This window comes from Mesoplodon bidens (genome assembly GCF_964165515.1).
Source record: "Mesoplodon bidens genome assembly, chromosome: 15".
Taxonomy (NCBI): domain Eukaryota; kingdom Metazoa; phylum Chordata; class Mammalia; order Artiodactyla; family Ziphiidae; genus Mesoplodon; species Mesoplodon bidens.
The window spans coordinates 32,334,019-32,356,093 of record NC_138171.1 but is presented as its reverse complement, the minus strand read 5'-3'; the positions used below and the strand labels follow the sequence as shown (position 1 = coordinate 32,356,093).

The following is a 22,075-nucleotide window of genomic DNA, read 5'->3' as shown; positions in this document are numbered from 1 at the left end:
GTCATCCAGCCACAGAACTGTTTTCATCTTGCAAAACTGAAACTCTATACCCATTAAATAGTAACTTGCCATTCCACCTTCCCCAGCCCCTGGCAACCACCATTCTACTTTCTTGTCTCTGTGGATTTGACCTAGGTACCTCATGTAAGTAAAATCATACAGTACTTGTCCTTTGGTGACTAGATTACTTCACTTGGCATAATGTCCTCATGGTTCATCCATGTTGTAATGTGTGACAGGGTTTCCTTCCTTTTTAAGGCTGAATAATATTACATTATATATATATGTGTGTGTGTGTATATATATATATATATATATACCCCCCACATTGTTAATCCATTCATCCACTGATGGATATTTGAGTGGCTTTCACCTTTTGGCTGCTGTGATTAATGCTGTGAAGAACATGGGTGTACAGATATCTCTTCAAGGTCCTACTTTCTGTCCTTTTGGGTATGTACCCAGAAGTAGAATTGCTAGATCATATGGCAGTTTTATTTTTAAGTTTTTGAGAAACTGCCATACTGATTTCCGCAGCGCTGCATCATTTTACAAATTCCCACCAATAGTGCACAAGTGTTTCAGTTTCTCTGCATCCTCACCAACACTTGTTGTCTCATGTCTTTTTGATGATAGCCATTCTAACAGGTGTGAGGTGATATCTCATTGTGGTTTTTTCAAAAAATTTTATTGAAGTGTAGTTGATTTATAATGTATTTAATTTCTGCTGTACAGCAAAGTGACTCAGTTATACACATATGTATTCTTTTTCATATTTTTCCATTATGGTTTATCACACGATGTTGAATATAGTTCCCTGTGCTATACAGTAGGACGTTGTTGTTTATCCATCCTGTATATAATAGTTTGCAAGATTTTCGTTTCCCTGATGATTAGTGATATTGAACATCCGCAATCTAAAACCTCCCAACAAAAAGCCCAAGACCCGATGGTTTCCTTGGTGAATTCTACCAAACACCTAAAGAAGAGTTAATACTAATCCTTCTCAAACTCTTACCAAAAAATTGAAGAAGATGGAACCCTCCCAAACTCATTTTACAATGCCAGATACCAAAGCCAGATAAGGACATTACAATAAAAAACAAAAAACAGCAACAACAAAAAAAACTGCAGGCTGAAATACTAGATGAAAGTAAATATAAAAATTCTCAACAAAATACTGGCAAACTGAATTTCAACAGTGCATTAAAAGGATCATACACCGTGATCAAGTGGGAGTTTTCTCAGAGGCTGTGGCAAGCAGAGGCAGCAGCCAGCAGTGTGGCATTTCCCTGGCCTTGGGTCAGTGTTGGGCTGCTCGAGCTGTGGATCTGGGGCAGGGACAGAGAGCCATGTGCTCCCCGCCCCTGGTACGTGGTCTGCTGAGTTCCTAAGGACACAACCTGACTTTAACCTCTGTCTTCACCTTTCAAATATAGGCCTCTCGTCTGATGAAAAGAGAAAGGAAGAATGGAGTACAGTCACCAAACTTCCCTAGTCCCATGTGGACAAGATAAATACATTTCCAAGTAAGATTTTTTGCTATGGTATTGTGTTTGCAGTGGCCAGTCCCATGTGAGTGGAAGCCACTGGCAGAGGAGCCTCCTCTGTGCATGAAGGAGCTCATGTGTGTGAGAAGGAGAAAGCAACTGAGTGTGGACTAGTGAGAGCATCACCAAGGTTGCTGCTATAGATAAAAAACATGCCCCCAGAACCTGGACATAGAGAGTGAAGTTAAGGAGGTCTTCAGGACATGGCACCCTTAGGGGTTCAAAAGAGATGATGTCCTGGAGGGCTTCCAGGAGGAGGAGTTGGTGCTGGCTGCTCACTGTCTTGTCTGTGGTATACCCCAGGGAAGTCCTGGCTGGGTTGTGTCCCTGTGCTGCTGGGGTTCTGGCTAAAATGGGCACAGGTGCCCCCTGAACAGAAGGAGACAGTTTCATTGCTTTATATGCACTAAAATCTTTTGAACTCAGATTTTTGCTGATATGGCAGGGCCTAAGCCAAAATGGACTTTTTTTTTTTTTTTTTTTTTTTGCTGTATGCGGGCCTCTCACTGTTGTGGCCTCACCCGTTGCAGAGCACAGGCTCCAGATGCGCAGGCTCAGCGGCCATGGCTCATGGGCCCAGCTGCTCCGTGGCATGTGGGATCCTCCCGGACTGGGGCACGAACCCATGTCCCCTGCATCAGCAGGCGGACTCTCAACCACTGCGCCACCAGGGAAGCCCCCCAAAATGGACTTTTTAAAATTATAAGATTGCAGATATATTTTTACATTCAGCACAGGGATTTGTACATATTTATGTTCTCTATCTTAATGAAATGTTTAATTTATTTGAGACCAAATTGTTTTAATTCCTTTAGACACACTTGGCCACACACAGACACACAGTTGTGTGAGCTATGGATCATACTTGTCTCTTCACTGATGGATTTCCCCCGGGGCTTCTACTGACCAGTACTTTAAAATCCTAGTTTCAGATCTTTGTGTTCAAAAGTATCAAACAGCTTTTGTTTTAGGTTATTTGGAGTCACATTTTTTACTAATTCACTCCAGCTTATCTAGGTTTAACTTGTCTGGAACTTCTTGGAGTTTCCAGCCAGTTTTGACCTCCTGTGTGGCCCCAAATCTCTCCATTGAATGGCTGGACTTAGAGGGACTGAACTCCCTTACCTCTTGCCTGAGTATAGGCAAAAGAACACACCTTAGCCTCCTCAAGCCCTTCCCAGGCCTCCCCTCATTCACTTTCAGATAAAACTTGATCACAGCATTTTCAGGTTTGACAGCTCTCACTCTGATCACAACGGGTGTGACATGCCCTCTCACATTTAGTAGAGCTGTGCTCCCAGGGGGGCCACTTGGAAACCAGTATTTAGAGGCCTTGTAAGGTTTTTAAAATATATTTTTATAAACTAAAAGCACCTAGAATAGATTAAAAAGATAAAAGCACCTGGAAGGGTACATTGCTAGGGTTCAGAAGCCCCCTCATGCCCACTTCTAGTCACCACTCCCAAAGGTGAATCACTATCTGAATTCTAACACCCACCTCGAATGTCATATAAATGGAATCATACAATATGTGCTCTTTTGTGTCTGGCTTCTTTCACTCAGCGTAATATCTTTGAGATTCATACATGTTATGTGTAGTTCATTCTTATTCTCATTGCTGCTCCATTGTGTGACCATAGCTGCCTTTATTCATCTGTTCCACTCTTGATGGGAGTCGGTAAATTTTTAAATGCATGATAAGGTCATGGCAATGAAGCATAAGTCAGTGGGACCCAGACCTGTCCCTTTTAACTTTCTGAAATTCTAGGAGTTTCTGAGTCTTGTGAAGGTTTGTAATGATTGTCCCCTCCTCACTCACAGCATGTGTGAGGGAGGAAAGGCTGTGGAGAGGCTGGAGAAATCCTGTCTATGGGCTTTTGAAGTGTGTTTGCCTCTATTAATCTGTGATTTATGAAGGCCTGCATATTTAGCTTAGGTTTGGGGAGTGTTGTGAGAGATGCCAACCTTTGTCAGCAGACCAGACCTGCCTTGGTTTTCTGGAGTTGCTCTTTACATCCAGTCTGTTCTAGGTAGTATTTACTCTTGACCTTGACCTTGAACTCTGGGTGTGTGTATGTGTATATGTACACATGTAGACAAACACCCAGACTGGAATGACTGAAGGCCAGCTTAGAGGTGAGAAAAAGAGGGAACAACTGCATTATAAGTGGCTTCACCTGAGATTGTGACACCTCTTGTATTTTTCCCTTAAGGAACGAACTTCTCCTGCATCTGAAGACCTACAACTTGTACTATGAAGGCCAGAATTTGCAGCTCCGACATCGTGAGGTAAGGAGTCCCAAGGAAGATCTGTGAGGCTCCTTCCCTGGTGGCCAGCCCAGTCTTTGTCTCCATGTCTCCTGGTCTGAGAGTCCCTGCCTCTCCTGCCACAGTGAGGAGCCTCTCAATGCTGATGATGTTATGGAGAGTCCCTAGAGTTCTTTGGAAGGAGACCCCAGGCCCAAATTTGTTCTAAAAAGGATGAGCTTTTCTGTTCTGGAGACATTCCTGCGGCTGTGTGGCTGGGCTAGCACCAGCCTCAAAAGAAGAACCCTCCCTTTCATGAAATGACTCTTTCAGCTAACTCTCAAGCAGCCTTCCTCCTTTTGGGCAATTCAGGAACCTCACACAGTCCTCTATGTTGACACATCTATGCCCATGTCCTATTGCTGAAGCAACCTGGACAAGTTACATAAGCTCTGGGTGGTAACTCTTGGCCCTTCCCCACAACTGCAGCAGCCTTCCTCGAGTGCCTTCTTGGAGTGTCCTTTGTTATCCATCTGTCTTTCCCCAGCCCCCATCCTGAATCTAAGCTTACTCATACTGTATCCATTTCTGTAAAGCCTGTTTCAGATAGATGGTGGAGTAACATATACTCAAGTGTTCTTGACCGATAAGAAGGTGTGTGTAATATCCTACTAAACATATTTTCAGGTTGTCAAGCCATGGGGATTTAATTCATAGAAACAAACGGATATCCAGATGGCAGAATTTCAGCTACTAAGGCAGGCTGGTTGGGAATACTATGTAGTGGCTTTTTGTATGTTCCTCAAACCACACCACTTAGGCAAAGTCCTACTTTAGGTTAAATTCTGCCCTACAATTATGTGCTATAAAGTAATGATGCCAGCCTTGGCCAGCTAGAAGGCCATATATGACCTGTACTTAAATCTTTTCTCCCTAAGATCCCCAAATGCCCTAAAGTTGCTCCACTCTTCTCCTGCCTTCTTTATTACCCCCTCCCTCTCTAAGGATGATCCTGGGGCTCAGGTTAGTTGTTCACTGAACAAGTGTCATCTTCATTCATGTGGCTTGTCCTGAAGATGTGGCCATAGCCCAGATCTCAGGTCTTGGCCCTGCTTATAAAACATGGGTTCAGAAAAGTTTTTCTGAAACTCTAGAAAGAAAACCTGAACCTTTAGGCATTGTCCTCAAACCCTCTACTAATTAGTGGCTGGATCATTAGCAAGATTTTGGTCCTGAAACAGCTTTTCTGAGGTGTGTCCTATAGGTGATTAAAAGGTTTTATGGTGATTAGTGAGATCCACTTCTTTGGGATAAAACATGCAAATGTTTTTAGAAGGGTTTCACATTTAAATTCTTATCAGTCAACAACACTTGAGTATAAAGTTGGAATTCTTGTAGGATTTATTCACCTCTTGGAGAGTTGTTATGTAGCACATTAGCTAATTATTGGCCTGGGGAGTTCTGCTGTTAAGAAATCTGATTAACACATCATCTCCCAACTCACAATCACACGATACTCTTTTTAAGGTAACAATTGATCTGGTAGAGGAGCTAGCATTCTGTTGAACAAACTTGAGGAAATGTTACTTTAAATCTCCTTCAACCAGTGGGTCAGATTAACATATAACATGTTATAGCTAAAGACACATCACTTTCCATAGTAGGGGAGGGGAAAGTAGCTAATTTAAGGTTTTAGCTCTTGCTTCTGTTAGCAGAGTTAGTCTCACATACTTTAAGAAATGTAATTGGACTTCCCTGGTGGCACAGTGGTTTAGAATCTTCCTGCCAATGCAGGGGACACAGGTTCAAGCCCTAGTCTGGGAAGATCCCATATGCTGCAGAGCAACTAACTAAGCCCGTGCGCCACAACTACTGAGCCTGTGCTCTAGAGCCCGCGAGCCACAACTACTGAGCCTGTGTGCCACATCTACTAAAGCCTACGTGCCTAGAGTCCGTGCTCCACAACAAGAGAAGCCACCGCAATGAGAAGCCCATGCGTCGCAATGAAGAGTAGCCCCCACTCGCTGCAACTAGAGAAAACCCGCACACAGGAACGAAGACCCAACGCAGCCAAAAATAAATAAAAAAAGAAAAAAAATGTAGTTAACTTTCTTTAAAGTCATTAGTATAAAAACAACAAAAAACCATTGTTATAATTTGCACATGTCTATGAATTTTGGGGCAACTTTGCCCTGACCTCTGAGGTCAGCTTCAGAGCCTCAGGGGTAGTTTACAAGTGGAGAGAGTGTCTTGGAGCTGGGGTGTGACTGTAACTTGGGTGCACCCAGCTGGACACATCAAGGATGCTGTCAGTTACCCCCAACAACATGGTTCTGGCTTCCTTGGGGCTTTTCTGGGCTCACCCTGCCAATTGTTTTGTGGCAGGAAGAAGATGAGTTCATCGTGGAGGGGCTGCTGAACATCTCCTGGGGGCTGCGCCGGCCCATTCGTCTACAAATGCAGGATGACAATGAACGCATTCGCCCTCCTCCATCCTCTTCCTCTTGGCACTCTGGCTGTAACTTAGGAGCTCAGGGGTGAGTGAAGAGAGATGGGACTGGGGGGTGACCAGGGGTATCTGGGGGTTCCATCTATTCTTAAGCAGGTAAATGCCACCTTCTTCCAGCAAGCCTTGATCCCAGCTCCTATTCCCACTACCCCCTGCCTTCGACTTGGGATGAGGAGAAAGGGGTGTATGTTGGTGTTATTGGGCTTCCATGCCTGTCACCACAGTCACTGAGTGAGAGTCAGAGTGAGGAGGGGAGATGCTGAGTCAGAGAGGAGAAGCACTAAGGCCTGGGTGAGCAGCGTGCCTTTCTTCGTGGAGACCCCTAGTCTCTGAGGGGTATCATAGTGGCCAGCCAGGCCCAGTCTGAAGATTTCCAACAGGACACCTGATGCCCCAGCATCCTCCCCACTGGGACCACTCCTCATAGAACGACCCCACCCCAGAGACATTTAGAGCTCAGAACTTCTGTCTAAAGCTCTCTGTGTCTGAGGGGAACCTGGAAGAGGAAGAAGAATGTCAGGTCCTGTCCAAGCCAGCCAAGCAAGGTCTGCTTCCTTCAGGCCACACCTGGAGTTGGGTGGTGGCGTGATGGTCTTGAGAGGTCCCCTCTCCTGGGTTCCCACTGGAAGTTCTGTGCAAGACTAAGCCTGTTCCTCCCTGTAGCCAAATGAGTAGTTCAATGCTTCTAGTAAGGCACACCCTCTTTACTGTCTTTCTGGGGCTTCAGTTTTTAGAATCAAGTGACTATCCCTTGTTCCATCCTAAAATTTGCTGATACTGAATGCCTTGGGGCCAGAGTGTGGGTGGTGTGCGCCAACCTCTCAGCCAAAACCACAGTGATGTTTTTTCTGTTTTCAGTAAGAACCAAGCCCTTTCTGTTGACCCCACTGAACATTTTGTTAAACTCCACAGCCAAATCTGTTCTTTGCTAAAGTTGAGAGAAACCTACAATGTGGCCAAAGCCTGTTACTGATCTGGTTTCTTTCCAAGGGAATTTAAGGAGGAAAATCTTTGCCTGTCCCATCAGCGCCAGGGTGTCCAGTCAAGGTTCTCTGGTTTCATCTAACTTTGCCGGTTTCATACTCTGCTTTGTTTTCAGCACTTTCACTGTATTTGGTTTCGAGGGAGCCAAACCCTTTCCACAGCACCAGCCCAGGCCCTGGGGTGTTACATTCCATTTCCTAAGTGAGATGATTTTTAAAATTCCACCTGACCATGTGGCCTTTGGCTGGCCTACTAAGGGGTCTTCCACGCTGTACACTTGTTTCTTTTCCATTCCCTATGGTATCAAGCTGGTCTTGGTTGGTTCTTGAAACCTGCAAATACTTTGAGAGAGTTTCCAGGAATGGTAAATAATGTTATCCCAGTGCCTGCTATAATAAAGTGAATGCCTGAACCACTGTGTTAAGAAGCATGCTGAGACCAGTTTCTGCTTTGGCAATAAAGAGTGCTTTGGACAAGGGAGTGGGAAGTGGCTGCTATGGGTGCCAAATGTTCACCATTCCTGAGAGGCTCTTCTCAGTTTCATTCTGGGGCTCAGAAGCCCACTGGTTATAATACAATAGGCAGTTCTTTCAGATTTTCAATTTTAAATTGTCTTCTGTTAAAGTTAGCATCCCTTGGGATTTCCCTGGTGTCCAGTGATTAGGACTCTGCATTCTCATTGCAGAGGGCCCAAGTTCAATCCCTGGTCTCAGAACTAAGATCCCACAAGCCACATGATGTGACCAAAAAAAATGATCCTATCTCTGCTGAGTCCCAGTGTTACCAAACCACACTTGGGTCTACTCATCTACACGCAGTAAAGCCAATTTACTGACACCAGGTTGTGGTGAAGGAAAGTGCTGCGTTTATTGCAGGTCCAAGCAAGGAGTCCAGGCAGTTAATGCTCAAAAGACCTGAACTCTCCGATGGCTTTCATCGGAGAGTTTTTAAAGGCAAGGTGAGGGGAGAGGGTCGCAGGGTGGTAGATGCTCTTCTGATTAATTGCTGGTGAGGTAATTGGGTGGTATTTCAGGAGTCAACATCATCTGGTTCCAAGGGGTTTGGGGTTTACCTGCTTGTGGTCAGAATGCAGTTAACTTCTTACACCTGGTGTAAGAAGATACTTTTAGTATTTGCAAAGCAACTCATGGACATGGCTCAGGATACTATCTATAGCCCTTGAGGAGGAACTAAAGGTCCTTGACTTTGTTTTTTGGCTAAACTGTTATCAATATTTTGTCTTGCTTGACTGTTTTCCTTAGTTTCTGCATTTTCTCACTTTTCTGATTAAATTTGTTCTTTGGAACTCAGGGAAGGCCTAGGAGGCTAAAGCTTTTTTACAAACTAGAGGAGGGGGGTACAGGGGTCTGTTCCTGGGAAGCCCCCACAGGGTCCTGCTTTGTTTCACCAGGGCACCTGCATTCTTCTCACCATGGGATGGTCCTAATTGGTTAAATATTATTCTCCTTTCTGGCCAAATCCTCTGTTGATTTTCGATGTTTCTCTGAGCTGCTTCCACTGTCCTATTAGGCTTTGAGGAGTTATTTCCCAGCTATCATAGCAGTACCAGGTCTCAACTCAGATTGCCTGCTTGTGACCCTTCCTCCAGCAACCCTGAGAACACTGCCATCAGCGCCACTTCCAAAGCTGCCCTGACTCTTGTAGCAGCCAACCTCTTACTTTCCATTCCTGTTAGATGGCAGAAGCAATTTCTGAGTTATTCCTCCAACAGAAGTGGGTCTGAACTAGAATCTTGTCCCTAGAAATAAATGACCATTATTAGGGTTTTCTAAATAAGCTATAGAATTTGTACGTGCTTAGAAACTCAGCACAGGTACCACACAGGTGTTCTTTGTTGTTCTCTGTCCTGGACTTCATGTTGCTGCAAATACTGGGAACAAGCATTTTCTCCCTCCAGAACTCCCCTTCCCTGCCCAGTGCTTAGCCCAGGAGCTGGACCAGCCTCGTGAGACACTCAGCACAGCCTACCATGCCCTTTGTCACCTGCTGTGTGCTGGTACCCAGCCTTGCACAGGCCAAGTGCTCCCTTTGTACGAGTGGGGTGGGATGGGACTGGGGACGTTCTTCTGCAGGGGCTGAACCTTTTGTTTGTTTTCTGCTCACCAGCACCATCCTGAAGCCCCTCACCAGGCCCAACATTCCAATCTCAGAGGTGGATGCCCTGCCTGAGAGTGATCAGACATCAAGTCCCACAGGTACATGCATGGTGGGAGGATCCTCTAGTTTGGGGCCGACTGTGTGAAGACTGATGTGATGAATGTTGTACACTGTTACTTATGTTTTGAAAACAAAATTCACATGGTTCAAGATTCAAAACTTATTAAAAAGAAAGAATTGAAAGTTTCCCATCTCATCCACCCACTGAGTTTCCCTCCCTAGAAGCAAACTGATGGCATTCTTCCCAAGATACTCTTTGCAAACACAAGGAAATACACACCAACAAAGCTTAATGGTTGGATGTCATTTCTTTTCTTCCCCTTTTTATGTAAGTGGCTGCATTTTGCACATCCCATTTCTATTAGTTTGTCTTGAGGATTGTTCCATACAAACCCATGGAGAACTTCTGCATTCTTTACAGCTCTGCAGTATTACATTGTATGAAAAAAATGACAATTTAATTGCTCCCTATTGATAAACATTTAAGTCATCTTTAGTCTTTTAGACAAACAAAAGTGTAGACAGTGTCCTTATACACGTCTCATTTCACACATTTGTCAGTGTCTGTAGGATTCTTTGAAATCGAATTTCTGGATCTGAGGCTATGTGCATTTGCAATTTTGATAGATATTTTCAGTTCGAAATTATCTTGCAAGTCCTTATATCGTGCTTATCCTGTGCAGACATTGTTCTAAGCGCTTTAAATGAATTAACTTATTTAAACCTTCACAACAATCTCGTGAGGTAGGTGCTATTGTTATCCCCATTGTATGGATGAGGAAACTGAGGCACAGAGAGTTAGTGATATATGGTGTTGGGAAGGAAGACATTTTTCTCTACCTTCTAAGTTCTTCTGGCTGGTCTAAGAATTAAATTGACATGAGACAGATTAACAGGAGAAAATCAAACAAAAGTTTAATAACATGTATACATGGGAGAGACCCAGAAAAACTGAATAACTCACCAAAATGGCTGATGCCCTCACCTTAACTACCATCTTCAGCTAAAGACAAAAGAGGATGTTGGGGGTAGTGGTTTGGGACTTCAGGGGAGGAAGGCAATTCACATGGAGATGGAAAAGCAAACGTTTGGTAAACAAATGTTTGCTGGGCCTGCAAAGACAGTGTGACACAGGGTAGACTCTGATCTCTAAGAGTTTCCCTCACCACATTTAGCCCATATTCTTTGCATATGTCTCTGGTGATAACTCTAGTCCAGTAATAATCCCGCTATCTAAATTCTTCAGGCAGTTAGGGGAAAAGGCAGAGTTTCTTCCTGAGTCTTTTTGACTGAAAAATTATTCCCAACCTAAAAGTTTAGAGTTATGTTTTATTCGGCGAATATTCTTAGGACTTCAAGCCTGGAAGGTAGCATCTCAAGTAACCCTGAGAGAACTGCTCTGAGGAGGCAAAGGGGGAGCTAAGATACATAGGAGTTTTGCAACAAAGGGCAGGTAGTTTGAATGTCAAAAGATTATTGTTAATTAAAGAAAACCAGATACCCCAAGTTAAGGAATTTAGTTCTTTTCTGTGTATGGGAAGATGCAAGAGTCTGGGCTCATTGAAATCATTACTTTGATGTGCACCTCAGCTATCTGGGGCCAGTATCCTGTGTCTTCACCTCCTGAGTTTCCTCAGGGGTCACCGTGGGGAGTGGCTGCAGTCTGATGGCTGCTAGATGGCAGGTATTCTTTTCCATCCTGAGTCCCCTTAGAGCTAACCAGCTCACCATCGCCTGTGGTTGCAATCTCTGATGACCGTGATATCCTTTGTTTACTGATATAGCAGGCTGTATTTCATTTATCAGTCTTTTGGGGCTTGATTGTTTTCAGCATGCCAGAGACATTTGGGGGTAGCAAGTTTTGCTCCCCTACAATGACAGTGGTGGAGCTGGGGTTTGAACCTAGGAGTCTGGCTCTAAAGTCTGTGCTCTGAACTTTGCCACTGTATTGCTTCTTGGTAAATTATGCATCATATGTTTTTCCCCCAGCAGGAAATACTGTTTTTATAAAATATATTTTTGAGGAAGCTGTAGGTGCTGTAGCATTGGTCAGGAAGAGGGTACTCGGTGCACACTGCCACATCCCAGGTCCAGGCAGACAGAGCTCATCTTCCCCCTCTCTCTCAGACTCCAGGGGCCTGAAGTCCCTGCAGGAAGACACCCCACAACTGATGCGCACACGCAGTGATGTTGGGGTACGTCGTCGTGGCAATGTGAGGACACCCAGCGACCAGCGGCGAATCAGACGCCACCGCTTCTCCATCAACGGCCATTTCTACAACCACAAGGTAGAGGCGATAGGGTGGCGGGGGGCAAGGGCCAGCTCCAGTGGGGGCAAGATCCCTTCCTGGGCAGCTGCCACCTCAGGGCTGCAGACTCCTGGGAAGCCACTCAGTCTTTGGGTCGTGAGTGGGCTGCAGGCTCTGCTGGCTCTGAGAGAGATAAGTGGCTCCAGATCAGGAGCCCTCCTAAATGATGGTGTTGTAGGAAAAAATGGGGTGCAAGAGGATGGTCACGTCCCAGGTCTCGGGTGAATCCTGTGGTCCCAAGGCAATGGGTCGTTAGGGAATATGAGAGCAGCCCTGGGCTGTGGGGGTGATTAGTTTTTATGGGCTGGGTAATTTCATAGGCTAATAAGTGAGAGGAGTATTCTAGCTATCTTGGAGAAGGGGTGGGGATTTCCATGAATTGGGCCACCACCCACTTTTTGGTCTTTTATGGTCGACCTCGGAACTGTCGTGGCACCTGTGGGTGTGTCATTTAGATGCTAATGTATCACAATGAGTGTATAATGAGGTGAAGGTCTACTGGAGGTCAAATCTTCTGCCATCTTGGGCCTAGTAGGTTCTAACCAGTTTTTGTGGTATCCTGTTCTTAACTGCTGTGTCATTCTTTTAATGGTTGTGCCCTGCCCCCTTTCTTCCTGGCTCAGTGGGTGAGATGCGACATGACCCCACAAACAGCCCTCATCAGAAACGCCCCCATCCACGTGTTACTCTCTTTCTGCACCATGTGCCTCCAGCTGCTATGTGGCCTGACTTCTCTGTGAGTTAAGGGCTGCCCTGAAACAGAGCTGCAGAACTCAGATCACCCACCCCACCCCAAGCTAGCTGACTCTCCTTCTTCCTGCTGCTTGGTTTGAATCTGGCCCCAGAAACAAGTGCATCATGGAAGAGTGGTCACAGACCTCCTCATGTTGAAGTCGTAGTAGAAGGGGCTTTGTGCGTGTTTTATTTGGAGGTAGTGCCTCCATTATCTGGTGCTCTTTCCCTCCTCAACGCTGCCGTTTGGCAAGCTCAGATCCCTCAAGCCTCCTGCGGTGGGGTGGGCGCGAGCTCCTGAGCTAGGCAAAGCCCAGGGCTCTTTATTGACATCAAAGCCCAATGCGTCTACGTTGTAAGGACAGAGGACTCTCAGGGAGCACAGGTTGAGTGCCACTGTCCCTGTCCCTTTACCCCAGGTAACAGGGCCAGGACACCTGGGTTTTAGTGCCCCATCCTTGTCTGTACACCCACTCAGCTGGACCCCTCTATTGACAGACGTCGGTGTTCACGCCGGCCTATGGCTCCATCACCAATGTCCGCATCAACAGCACCATGACCACTCCACAGGTCCTGAAGTTGCTGCTCAACAAATTTAAGGCAAGTTCCCTCTGCTGGCTGGCCTCAGACAGTGGCATGTGTGCCTTGGGGCCCCCAGAAGTGTAGAGGTGGGGGCTATGGAGAGTGTGTGGTAAGGGGGGCACTGGGCGGAGAGGGTTTAGGTTCTTTAGACCCCGCGACATCAGCATCACCTGGGAGCTTGTTAGAAAAGTAGGTTCTCAGGCCTCCCTCTCCCCCAGATCAGACCCACTGAAGCGGAAACTCAGAGATGAGGCCAGGGAACCTGTTCCACAAGGTTTAAAGGGATTCTGGTGCCACTGAAGCCTGAGAAGCACCAGCCCTCAGGTGCTTTATGGGCCTCCAGAGAAGGACCCTGGACCTGATGACTGGTTCAGGGCTCCATGCACATATCAACTTCTGTGCATTTGGGGAACCTACTTTGATGAGCCTTCAATAGATGTGAAAATTTTAGTGCATGAGTGTTTTTGAAGTCCTGTTGCTCTGTATGTTTTCCACAATACCCTTCTAAGTCTTTTGGAAAACAGGTATTCTTATTTCTAACAGAAGCCAGTGTGTCCTAGTGGTTTAAAGCATAGGCTCTGGGTTTGAATCTCTATCACCTGCTGGTTGGAGGAGTTGGACAAGTGACTTAAGCTCCCTGTGCTTCTGCCTCACCATCTGTAAAATGAGGTTAACAGGACCCCATTACTGGTGTCAACTGAAAAAAAATTGCACAACCTAAAAGTTGAGAGTTATGTTTTATTCAGCGAATATTCTTAGGACTTCAATCCCAGAAGGCAGCATCTCAAGTAACCCTGAGAGAACTGCTCCAAGGAGGTGAAGGGGAAGCTAGGATACATAGGAGTTTTGTCTCAAAGGGCAGGTAGTCTGAATGTCAAAAGATTATTGTTAATTAAAGAAAATCAGATATCTCAAGTTAAGGAATTTAGCGTTTTCCTACATATGGAAAGATGCAAGAGTGTGGGCTCACTGAGATCATTCCTTTGATACACACCTTAGCTACTGGGGGCCAGTATCCTGTTTTCTCACCCTGAGTTTCCTCAGGGCTCACCGTTGGGAGTGGCTGCAGTCTGATGGCTGCAAGATGGCAGGTATTCTTGGTTTCTTTCCTGAGTCCTCTCAGGGCTCACCAGCTCACCATCAGAGGTGGCTGCAATTGCTGATGACTGTGACATCCTTTGTTTACTGATATGGCAAGCAATATTTTATTTCTCACTGGGTTGTCATATTAGATGAGTTAAAACATGTAGAGTTTGTTAGAACTGTGCCTGGCATGGTGCAGTAAATGTTAGCTCTTATTACCTATTATTATTGATAATGTTTCCACCCCATTTCCTTACCACTTTTAAATGCTGTAGATAAATAGCCGTCCCCTCAAAAGAGCCTATCATTTATTTAGCTTTGCAGTGTTCAAGAAGAAGAAATGGCCACAGTTAGGATATATAAATATATGCTTTCAGCAAGTACCTTTTGCTCCTTCCTAATTCAGATTGAGAACTCAGCGGAGGAGTTTGCTTTGTATGTGGTCCATACCAGTGGTGGTAAGTATAAAGAACACAGTATACTTAAAACTTTTAATTAACTCAAAATAGCAAGTTAAAAAAAAAAATCTCTGCCTCATTTGCTTGTTGCTTGGGTTTTGGAAACTTTCAAATGTTGTTTGCCTCCAAGGCTGGTGAGCTCACTGGATGAGTCCACCGGGGAATGCCATATATGGTCAGTAAATTAACCCTAAAACCTAACTGCCTATTAAAAAAAAGAACTGGATTTTCTCAAAGCACAGAGAAAACCAGATTCTCCAATGCAGCATCTTCCAGAGGGCTTGAGGCATGGAAGTATTGTTGAGGGGTAGGGGAGCGGCAACAGTTGCTTTGAACTGTTGAATTGTTCATTTACAAATCAGTCTCCTGATTGGCTACATCTCCTGAGGTGCCTGGTCCATTTGGGCCCTTGAGTTGACAAGCATTTAAGGTGAGAAAGGCCTCAGGCAACTCAGGGCTGCTTCTGGCTGTGTGTGATTCCAGAGAAACAGAAGCTGAAGAACACTGATTACCCCCTGATTGCCCGGATCCTCCAGGGCCCATGTGAGCAGGTCTCCAAAGTGTTCCTTATGGAGAAGGACCAGGTGGAGGAAGTCACCTATGATGTGAGTCCCTTTTCAGTCAGATGTCTGTCCCAGGAGGGTGGGGGATTTGGTTGGGTAAACTACAATTGGGGTATAGCTTGGCTTTTTGGCCAAGGACCAGGCCCTGTTTTGTTGCTATTTCTCAATACCAGGTTTTCTTGAAACAGTAATGACCATGGGGCCAGGAAAATGAATGCAGAAGCTAGGTTGAGGGTGTGCCCTGTGGGAGTTAACTGGAAGAATGCTCAGGCACAAAATGATTTCCATAGAAGGAATAAATTTCTTGAGGCTTTCTGGGGTACTTAAGAGGGCTGAAAAGTTTCTGCAGACCTTTTCCAAGCAACTTCAAGAAGTTAGCAGTGATTTTATAGCTTTTGCTATAGCAACAAACTTCCCCAAGTCTTAGTCACTTACAACAGTAAACATTTACTTTCTTGCTCCGGATTCTGCAGGCTGGTAGCAGCGGTTCTGCTTTAGATTGTGGGTTCAGTTCAGGTAGACATTGCATATCTTATTCAGAGACCAAAGATCAAGAGGCAGTGGCTACCTAGGTATGCTTCTCATGGCAGATGGCTGGAATGCAAGAAACCATGTAAGCTCCTTTGAAGCCCCCACCTGGATTTAATCATCCACACACCCATTCCATTGGCCAGAGCAAGTCACATAGCTGAGCCCACCATTAACAACGTGGAGAAACATACTTCTCTCACAGAGAAGAGTTGGTAGAACAGGGTGAGGGTTCTGGGGAGGGAGGAAGAGTGGCTGCTTAACTTCAGCTCACCTGGGAGCCACCCCCACGCTTATAGCCTCTCAGGAGGCAGTTCACATTTGGCTGCCTGTTTGAGCCTTGGGGCACACATCATCATTCTGAGCCATGGTTCCTTAATTTCTCTTAGGGGAGAGCAGAGAGGTTTATTGAATATTATGTGTTCCAGTCTTCTCTGAATGCCTGACAAGAGAAAGTGCTTTTCTATGTTTGACATCACCTCTCATGGATTGGATACATGAGATGAAAAATGAGGAGTTATGAGATGAAGTTATCATGTAAATGAAGTGATCTTCATCATAGACTCTATACCAACCTTGAGAAGAATGAGGCTTGGCTCCTGCCTTTAAAGAAATCCCGGATTAGTGCAGAAATAGATTTCCCAAGGCTTTGTGCCTTATATGAGAGAGATGCCCCCAAAAATTAGAATAGTGCTGGGAGAGGTCTTGCACCCCAGACTTACTTTTTCCCCCCAGGTGGCTCAGTATATAAAGTTTGAGATGCCTGTCCTTAAAAGCTTCATTCAGAAGCTCCAAGAGGAAGAAGATCGGGAAGTAAAGAAGCTGATGCGCAAGTAAGCATAGCCCCTGGGGTGGCTGGTTGGGTTTCTCCTGAGGCCTCAGTGAGAGGAGTCTCTGTTCAAGAGCCTTGCAGGGACTGTGAGGAGCTGCTGCCTGGGCCTGGGACTGTGTTCAGGGGGCTTCTCATTGACAATGCCAGATCTCAGATCTCAGGTGGGGACTTGAAACGTCGGTGTGTTGGTCGTTCTGCTTCTCGTTCAACTTCTTATTTTGATGTGGGACATAAAATTGTTCCAAGTATTTCAGGAAGGTTGTCTCAGCAGTGGAAATTTGTCTGAGCAGAGTAACCCTAAAATCCCTTCCTCAGATCCTTTCTCCCTTTTTAACATTTCTCTTCTGGAAATTGCATTTGGGTTGAAAAGTCCAGTACTAAAACTTCATTCTGGGGAGGATTTTGTTATTTTTTTGTCATGTTTAGTCATAAAGTAGAGCTGTGTTTCATAGATATGGCAGAAAAATTGATTTTTTTGCTGCTAAAGTCAATGCTACATTTTCTGTGTTGATGATAATAACTAATATGATAGCAGTTAACATTTATTGAACACTTACTATGTGCCAAACTTTAAAAATAGTTTTGCTGTACAGTGCAAAGCCACGTTAGCCCTGCATAACAGTGCCCACTCCAGTATCTGAATTACCATAATTCAGGGAAGGGATGAAAAAACCATACTCACCACTAAGCCATGGACCTCCATGCCTGGTAGTTGCTATAGCGTCTTTGGCAAAATGCAGATACTGATATTAGATTGAACCATATGAAGTTGCCATTTTTGTATGCTCCCCCAAAATGGTAAAAGTAATGGCAATTTCATATGGTCCAGCCTAGGTGAGGATTATATGCTACTCTATGCATAGTGCCTTGAGCATAGTAAGCACTCAACAAAGGGAATCCTTATTACTGTTCTTGTTATTTCACCTTCTCATTCTTCTTCTCCAGACTTTCTAATCATAGTAAAATAATTAGTTTGGAGTGAGCCACTTCAGTCCCTTTCATCCTGTTGTGGAAATGAACACAAGTAACGAAGTGGTTCAAGAGTAGGCCAGTGAGAGAAGCAAAGTGTTGGGACACTTGGCTCACCCTGTGACCCAAGTGATGGGGGAGGGTCACGAGAAGGAGTGTGTTGCTTTCTGCTCTCCACTGAAGCTGTTCTATCCCCAGGTACACCGTGCTCCGGCTAATGATTCGGCAGAGGCTGGAAGAGATAGCCGAGACCCCAGCAACAATCTGAGCCACAGGGAGGGGATCCAGACGCCGTGGAGGGCATTGTTGACCTGAGAAGACTCACAGGAAGCTGGGCGCCTTCCATGGAAACGTTTAAATGCATACCTTTCCAGCTCCCAAGCCACCATGGAGAAGCCAGCAGACAACTCCCTGACCTTTCTTTCCCTGCTCCTTTCCTTTACTCACGAGGACTTTCCATTTTTATTATAAGAAGAACCCAAAATGTGTGTGTGCACCTGTGTGTGCACATGGTACACATCCACAAGCCTACATGATATATTCACATGCAATTCAATTCCAAGCAGCCAGCACAGGTGCTATGAGGCTGGCAGATGTTCTGCTTGTGGGCAGGAAAATCAGAGGAGTCACCGATCTGAGGGGTTTTAGGTTGAAGAAAAGATTTCTCCCCTCAAGTGCCAGGGAGCAGCCATACATGTCTGCTTGTGTTTAGAAGGGGAAGGGGGCCCAGCAAACTCACCATTTGGGGTATTTTTATGTTAATAGATACTCTCCCTGTATCCCTAGGAAGGATCTACAAGTGTGAGATCCTTGGCAGTTAACAAATTAATTAACAAACCATGCCCTTGGGGCAGTTCTGATGGAAAGAAAAAGCTAAACCATCAGTGGGGTAGATGCAATAAGCCCACAGGTTTTTACACTGGAAACTTCAGTTGTTTCAAATAACAAGGACATATGTGATGATCTGTGTGGATGCCAGTAAAGAATGGATTCTGCCTCCACTCCCACCTCCCTGGCTACCTCTAGGAGATAGGGGAGCCTGATGTTTGTCTCAGCATGCCAAGCTGATGACCCCAACTCTTTGAGGCCTCCCTGAGTTGAAAGAACTATCTTATGAAACAGGCCTCACTGGTTTGTACATGGCGCCTGGTCTTGTATGGCCGGGAAGTTTCCCTCCTTAGAGAAATGTGGAGGCTCCTTGCAGAATGACAGGTGCCTGTAAACCCAGCCCATTTTTATATCCAGTGGTCTTGCACTTGGAGCTGAGGCCTTGCGTTTGCAAAGTCAGGCTTAATACTTCACAACCACTGGATTTTTGCAAGTTGCCCTTACGTTGTGTGTGGAGATGGACTCTTAAGAATGAAGACTTGTCCTGCTTGTCGTGTGTGGGGTTAAGGGATAACTTTTGGGCTGCCCCGTGAAAGTGTGTAGATAGGATGGAGCTTCTCTCTCAGCTTCTCTGAGCAGCCACCTGGGTGATCTTTAGAGAGACTCCAATGGTAGGGGAAGGGCAGGAAGAGTCTGTCCTTCTGGGCCCCCATTGGTAAGATCGCCAGGTAGCTCAGCTCCAGTACAACTGATACTGTTTGAAGAGCGACAGATAGATGCTTGGAGCAGGTGCCTGGCTGTGGAGGTCAACCAAGCAAGGCCAGAAGCTCCTAACACTGAGCCTTGTGGTAGGGAAGCTCCCCATCTGTTCTCCACCTCCTCTCCAAAGAAGGTTTGGAGAGCTGGGCAGTTGAGGAAAGAATAGCCACTGATCCGTGCCTGCAAGGACAGTGGAGCTTTGCAGCAGAGCTGTTCCTGCCCAGGCACTCTTACCCCCTACCTGCCCCTGTGGCTCCCATGGCCTCTTTAGATGTCTCACAGCGGTAGTCTCACTGTTGACTTTCAGAAGGATGGCATGCTGCTACCTGGCATTTTGCTGAGGGTCTCTTAGCAAGCTTACCTCCTCTGTGGGGAGCGCCACCAGCCCTGTGGGGGATGGACTGGAAATCTGGAGGGGCTTAGCCGCAATCATACACCTCAGTGGGCTTCTGCAAAATGCACAGAAAAAAATGGGGGCCCGGGGAGAGGCTTCCTTTGTTACAGATGGGAAAGAGCAGTTTTGTGAATGCAAACATACTTCCTGAGTTTTGCATTTGAGAAATGACTTGGAAAACTTTTCTTCCGGTTATTTTTATTTTGAATGTTCAAAGCCTTTGTTGGCCCCAGTAATCTTCCTTGAGTGGCTAGGGAAAAAATTTTCTACAAAGCAAATTACTAATGGCTAACTTTTATTGGACAGCTGTTTTTGGTTTATCAAAGTTCTCTTTAATTTGCACTAGCAATATGATAGTGGTAAATATGGGAATGTTGCAAAATGTCAGATTTGCCAGATCACTTTCTCGGAAAGTGATACCAAGGTAGACTTGGCTTTTTAAAGATGGGGGGTTGGGGTGGAATTGAGGGGAAATCGCATCTTACATGATACATTCCACTTAGTGCAGGCCGCACTTTTCCATTTTGGCTCACCCTGTTTAGAAATCATTTCTCACGTACTAATGACCCAGTCAGGAATTTTGGAAAGGTTCTTTGAAAGAGCAGCAACTGAAATAGAGACCCTCTGCTGTGATATGGAGCTGGATTTTCTCACTGGTATCACATGGCCTTGCAGCTTTGAACTCCTGGACTGATTTGTGTGGGTTTATGTAATTGTGTGCAATGAACCTGAAATCGTGTGAAGAACAAAAAGGCCAATTTACAAGTTTTTCCCTCACTTGTGAAAAGCGGCATAGCCACATCTGAGTCTTTTTCCAGGGGCTTATGTTACAAGGTGATCAAATGAAGGAAAAACCTGAGTTTATCGTTGGGAAGGGGATCCGGTCCCCCTGATGATGATTGAATTAAGCACAAGGTCACATTCTTAGTCATCACGTTAGTGGGAATGTGAGGAGTTAAGTTGTGGGGGGAGGGGGAGTGGTTACCTTGGGGAGGGATTGAAAAGCACAAACAATAGGTTTGCCTGTGCAAACTAATAAGGAATGTGTACACTGGTCTCCAGACTTGTGGACTTTGTGAGTTGAGGTTGAGGTGGGAGGATCTTGGATTAGCCACCTACCCCTGTGACAAATGCTGAGCCCTGAGGTTGAAGTTTTGGTCTGAGACTTCAAGGAGAAATATTTTCACCCTTCCCTCCTCTCTACCAGAAAGAAAACAATACTCTCTCCTAGGGACCTCCAGATAAAGACATTTTATCATCTCTGTAGATAAGACTTTAGGGTATAAAGACCAAAAGAAACAAACTCTGTTCTCCGATGCAAACATGTCTTGGCAAGAATTCTTTTCTTTGGAGTTCGGCTGTTATTTCAGTGTTAGGAGGTTGGAAGGAGAAATGGACCAGAGAAAGGCAGGAAGCTCTCTTAAGAAGAGAGACACTCTCTTCAAAAAATAATACTATTTCAAAGCTCTGTAGCACAGAGAATGTGGTGCCATAGATACATCTCCAAGAGAAATTCCTATATGAACAAATGAATTCCAATGCCTCATGGCGACAAAACCATGATGTGAGGGCCAAGGTAGGAAGCAGAGATCTCCTTGAACACCTGTTGCAGCAGTACAAATTCTTGAGTCAAGCCTCTATGAAAATTGTTTTACACAAAGTCTTGTTGGAGGCAGATGAGATGAAGAATGATCTCCTAGAGAGGTAAAAATAAAGCCAAATGTGGCACCCCTTCTTTCAGAGGGAATTGACAGTGTTTACCCTGTCATGGGAGGTCACAGCGCCCCCTGTGTTATAGCCAGGCACGAGACATGGACAAGCTGTGAAAGGAGAGCCTCAGTTTTCCTGTGGAGTCTCCCCGGCGATTGCAGACCTGTTTCCCAGGCTGATGGTTCCTGGTGTGTTACTGCTAGTGTTTCTTAAGGGTTTTCTCACTTGATTTAGCTTTGTGAAGTATCTTTTTTCTTAATCATAACTTGCTTTTCGAGCAATGGTACATGACCTCGTTCAATGTTTGGTTCTGAAGTTATAAACTGATGTGTTTAGGTATCTTAATGTAACTTGGCAAGTCCTCAGTAGGGAGCTGTGAATTTCTGTAACATTTTGATATGTTTTAAAGCACCTGACTTAGATCTTGTTGAATAAAGCACTTTCAAAGAGAAGTCCCCGGTGGACAGGTGTGTGTGTGTCCGCTGCATTACAGGAGGGTTGGGGATGGGAAAGTGAAGGTGCATCCAGGAGACGCTTTGATTTTCTTTTCAGAGTTTATGGTTTGACTGCACTCAGACTTGGTTCTAATGTTCCAAAAAGGAAGTGAAATGAGAATATTCCCTATGAATCTTGAGTTCAGGCCCTGGTGGAGCCAAGAATTATAGAAACAGCTGGGGACAGCTATTCAGTGAGGCTGGATTTTTGTCCTAACTCTACCCTTGGCTTGTTGGGGCCAATTCACTGAACCTTTTTCTAGGACTTGGGTTTCCTCATCTGTAAAATGGCCAAGCCACTGTCAGGGTTTGGGGACCTGGGCTTGCCTCTGTTGGCGGCACAGCCCCCCCCCCAGGGGTTGCCAA

The 22,075-nt window shown here is 45.3% G+C and overlaps 1 protein-coding gene across 3 annotated transcripts in view; it reads left to right on the top strand.

Moving 5' to 3' along the window:
- The window catches only part of RASSF2 (Ras association domain family member 2), a 41,615-nt gene extending 19,954 nt beyond the window's left edge, over positions 1-21,661 (top strand). For all 3 annotated transcript variants that reach the window (XM_081256103.1, XM_081256104.1, XM_081256102.1), the window contains exons 2-11: positions 1,440-1,529; positions 3,764-3,839; positions 6,183-6,334; positions 9,418-9,506; positions 11,596-11,756; positions 13,008-13,109; positions 14,581-14,632; positions 15,116-15,237; positions 16,459-16,556; positions 17,723-21,661. In XM_081256103.1, coding sequence (XP_081112229.1) covers positions 1,471-1,529; positions 3,764-3,839; positions 6,183-6,334; positions 9,418-9,506; positions 11,596-11,756; positions 13,008-13,109; positions 14,581-14,632; positions 15,116-15,237; positions 16,459-16,556; positions 17,723-17,792 — 981 coding nt within the window. In that variant the 5' untranslated portion in view covers positions 1,440-1,470 and the 3' untranslated portion in view covers positions 17,793-21,661. The remainder of the gene's footprint in view (positions 1-1,439; positions 1,530-3,763; positions 3,840-6,182; positions 6,335-9,417; positions 9,507-11,595; positions 11,757-13,007; positions 13,110-14,580; positions 14,633-15,115; positions 15,238-16,458; positions 16,557-17,722) is intronic.
- The last annotated feature ends 414 nt before the right edge of the window (positions 21,662-22,075 follow it).